The following is a 4733-nucleotide window of genomic DNA, read 5'->3' on the forward strand; positions in this document are numbered from 1 at the left end:
CATCATTCAAATTGCATTATTGATAAAATACATTAATCACAGATTACATAATATATAAACCTACATTACATGACTGCATTAATTTAAAATTGCATTATTGATAAAATACATTAATCACAGATTACATAATATATAAATCTACATTACATGACTGCATTAATTTAAAATTGCATAAAGATAAAATTACATTACATGAGCGTATTAATTTAAAATTGCATAATACTAAAATTACATTGCATTAAAAATAAAACATATAAACATTAAATATTATATTTTGATTTTATGACATTTCACATGAGATAATAATTCTTAAGATATTCTGCATTCATGTGACTAGTATCCATGGTTAGAATTTGATGATCAACAACCATTTTGTAAGATTTTTCCAAGCTTCACACCTTTGCTAATTTTTCATTCCTCCATTCTCGTAATTTAGCCCATCTTGCTTTCATTTCTTCATCCATATTTTTTTCGGCCACATTTGATTTCCCTTTTCTTTTCGCCTTTGCTTTCACCTTTGCTATTTTTTGACCTATCAGACAGACTTCAAACTTACTGTCATCTATATCAATACTTGTATCTACATTGAATGAAGATGTATATGCACCACTTTCATCAATATTTAAATTTGTTGAAGATCTAGGAAAAGGAGTATTTGCTTTCTATTTTAGATCATCTTTCACATGACCTAAATATGCTCATGGATAAAATATTTTTTACAATACTAATAATATAGAGTACGAGCACATTCCTTCAACTGATTATCACTCCATCCACTATGATGTTTCCCTAATAATTTGTTGTATAATTGGTTAAATTAATTAATAAGGGGAAGCATCAAGAACCAATGTTGCTTATAACTAGTTGTTTTCCTTTCGGGACCAGATCGTCAAATTTCGTTGAAATTCTCGGTTACTCATTTCCAATAAGTTCTACCATTTTGGCAGTGCCTACAATGCTATCAGTCGAAATTATAAGACATGCACTCTCAAGCATTTTATCATCTAGAATGAACCCCTTTCTATTATATTTTGTTGATCAGCACAAGAACTTCCATCCAAATTTGTGGGGTCATTTTTAGGAATTAGAAAGCCACTTGTTTATGCATTCGGTTGTTGACTTCCATGCTCAAATTGAAAGAAAACCCGGTCCCGAAAACCAGTGGTGGAACCAGGATTTACTAATAGGGGGGCTAATTCAAAAAAATATATATATATATATATATAAATGCATCTAAATAAGTATTTATTCGAAATGTAAATAATGAGGTAATAAAGTTTTTAAATTAAACAACCACACTTTGAATTCATAATTGGGGAAAAAAACATACAATAGCTATTTATGAATGCTTGAACTAGAACCGATGCCAGCGTTAATGCTAGAAATGTGAGGCATGTGGGTCAGACTAAGAGGAGGTAACTGCATCCGCCGAGTTTGCATTTTCTGAAAACGTTGTAGAATCGCTTCATTGTCTATAGTTGCAAAAACCTCCCACTCAATATAGACAACCAGGCTATCATTCATCCACTCATCTCCCATTTTATTACGTAAGTCAGTTTTCTCAATATTCATCACCGAAAACACCCTCTCAACACTAGTTGTCGCAACTGGTAAAACCAATGCCAACTTGATAAGGCGAGAAATGAGTGAAAAAAATAATATGTTTGGCTGTCTCAACCATCTTCCTAGCAAAACTTCCTAAGTCCCCAACATTTATAAAATCTAGATCATGCCGCACATCATAAATAAAAGTAGCAAGTTGATCCTCAAGCATCATACGTTCAGTCATTGTGAAATCTTTGGGATAAAGTTCTGCAAGACGAAGTAGCTTGTGGATATTGAATTTGGAGAATGAGTCCCTTGGATCAAGGCATGACAGAAGAAGAAGTAACTCTGTGCTAGTTTCTGGGAAGCGGTTTTGCATTTCTTGTGCAATCAAATTAATAACCTAACATTGCCACAATGATAAAATTACAAATATTTCTAAGAAACTAAATTAATGAGATTTACAAATGAATATAAAGAATACTAACCTTGCAGAAAATCTCAACGCGGTAATGGTGAAAATGAGTTATAACTTGCCCTTCCCGTCTAGAACGACCACGGATTCGCATATGATCCTCCATATTAGGCACCGCGATAGAGTTTCCTTCACAAAAAGATTTAACTTGCTCCAAAAATGCCTCCCATCCTGTCTCCCTCAAGTCTTGAAGCTGAGCCTTTACAGCTTCAATCAAACACATTGCTTGAACAATATTTTGATCCTTTTGTTGTAAGGTAAGTGATAACTCATTTGTTATTCCCAACAAACGCCTCATCAAATACATCACAAACACAAATTGATAATTCTCTATTTTTTCAATCAAACTTGCCGCTATGCCTCTATTGTCATTAGAAGCATCATGCACATTTTGAAGGACATTTAACACTGAAGTCCACATTGAGATTAGACAGAGAATGGTAGTGTAATGCGATCCCCAACGAGTATCACCCGGTCTTGCTAAACTAGATTCTTGATTTTGTCCTCTGCCACTGGCTATCTCTACCTTCTCCAACTGCTCAACCAACCTGTCATGGTGATGTTGCCGAAGTTGGTCTTTCCTTTTGCAAGATGCTCCCGCCGCGTTAACAATCATAGCAACATATTGGAAAAAATCACTCACAATTCGATTGTCTTTAGCAACAGCAACAATCACTAATTGGAACTGATGAGCAAAACAATGGATATACCTTGCGTATGGATTTTCTTTTAGGACAAGTGCCTTCAAACTGTTGAATTTTTCTCGCATATTTGAAGCCCCATCATATCCTTGTCCCCTCAGTCTTGAAAGAGATAACCCATGTTTGGAAAATAAACAATCAATGGCATTCTTCAGTGAAATAGCCGATGTATCTGGCACATGAACCATAGCAAGAAACCTCTCTATCACATACCCATTCTTACTCACATAGCGTAGAACAACTCCCATTTGCTCCTTCACTGACACATCTCGGGCTTCATCAATCATAAGAGAAAAATACTTATCTCCATTATCATCAACAATAGTACATGTAATCTCTGTTGCACAAGCATTTGCTAACTCCTTCTGAATTTTCAGGGAAGTCATTTGATTATTTGCAGGAGTATTTTGATTGACCACCCTGAAAACTTTATCATTCCGTAGGCTATACCACTCGAGCAGCTCAAGGAAATTACCCTTGTTCAAGGAGCTCAAGGACTCATCATGTCCACGGAAAGGCAAACCTTGCTTCAATAGAAAACGCGTCACATCTAAAACAGCTGTTAAACGAGTACGGTATCCAACCTCCATCTCTTGTGAATGTGTAGCCAATTGGTGTGACACGCTCTGCCTCTGATTTTGGAAACTCTGAAATTGTACTCTTGCATCATTATACACACTGTTCACAGCACCAACATGCTCTACAAATTTGTCTAATGCTTTTTTTCCAATTATTGAACCCTTTTTTAGTTAATGCATCTTCTTTTATTTGATTTCCCCTTCTTGGTGTGAAAAGGTAACACCAAAAATAATATGCTGAATCTTTTCTCACACTGTACTCCAACCATGGATATTGTTTAAACCATGCATCCTGAAAACTCCTCCTTTGTTTGTCGTACTCCTTTTGTTGAAAACTATGGCCAGTTGGTTGACATGGGCCTCTAGTTAAATATTCCCATCGTACTTGATCTCTAATCTTGATATCAAAGTTTTCAATCGGCTTTCGTAGTCCTGGATCACTAATGATGTCATTTGAATTAAAATTCACATCAGTGTTTTTCTCGCTTGATCCAAAGCTCGGTGGTGCTTTCGGACAATTGGATGACTCTTCACTCCGTGGTCGTTTAATTAAAAATTTATCCATGTCCAATTGGCTATGAAAGTGTATAATGCTATCCATTATCCAAAGACCAAAGTAAACATGTATAAATACAATTGATAAGAAAATAGTAACTAAATATTCAAAGACAATAATATTTGTAATTCATTTCAAAGCATAGGATTAAGATATTGTGATAATTAGGATTAATAAGATTTTATAATTAATTTAGATTAAACAAACAATGAAATTTTATAAATAAGAAATAGAGTGCAGTCCAACAAAATTCCCACCCAAAGCACACCATGCTATTTATGTTCTTCAGCCTTATCATTGTTCTCAAAGTTTGTGCATTATATAATATATATTAAGATTTTGTTTCTCCCCTGGATGATCATCTAGTACAGCAACTTAAGTAGTGTTTTCTTCCAATACTTATCTGGATATGGTTATATGTTGATGTTGTTCTTATTTAAAGCAAAACACTTGACTATCTCTAAGGAAAATTTTGACAATAACATAAGTTTTTAACTACCCACTATACGGTTATTTTTATATCAGCCTTAAGGAAATATGGCTATTCACAATTGCATTAAACATTAAAACCCAATAAATTAATCATAAATAAGCAAAATATTAATAATCAAGGAATAAATGATGTGTTACATACACAAATAAGAAAGTGTTGGATCAAATAAAACCAAGTTCATTCGGAGAAGAAAATTATGTGTTCATGTAAATTATCTAATGAGTGATTACTAAATGAGAAATAAACACATTCCTTATTTCCTAGCATATTCTATTAGATAATGTCATGGGGGTAGGGAATACTAGTTCTCATACCACCTATTGTGGACCATGATTCATGACCAGAGCCATCAAATCAAATCATTTAATCAATTCAATTTAATCAA

The 4733-nt window shown here is 34.0% G+C and overlaps 1 protein-coding gene across 1 annotated transcript; it reads right to left on the reverse strand.

Moving 5' to 3' along the window:
• Positions 1–1594: 1594 nt before the first annotated feature.
• LOC120281082 (zinc finger MYM-type protein 1-like) lies at positions 1595–3864 on the reverse strand. The gene is given in 4 exon segments (XM_039288013.1): positions 1595–1948; positions 2034–3120; positions 3184–3434; positions 3436–3864. Coding segments are annotated over 4 exon segments (2121 nt in total).
• Between the last annotated feature and the right edge of the window lie 869 nt (positions 3865–4733).

The sequence above is a fragment of the Dioscorea cayenensis genome, chromosome 17 (genome assembly GCF_009730915.1).
Source record: "Dioscorea cayenensis subsp. rotundata cultivar TDr96_F1 chromosome 17, TDr96_F1_v2_PseudoChromosome.rev07_lg8_w22 25.fasta, whole genome shotgun sequence".
NCBI classification, from domain to species: domain Eukaryota; kingdom Viridiplantae; phylum Streptophyta; class Magnoliopsida; order Dioscoreales; family Dioscoreaceae; genus Dioscorea; species Dioscorea cayenensis.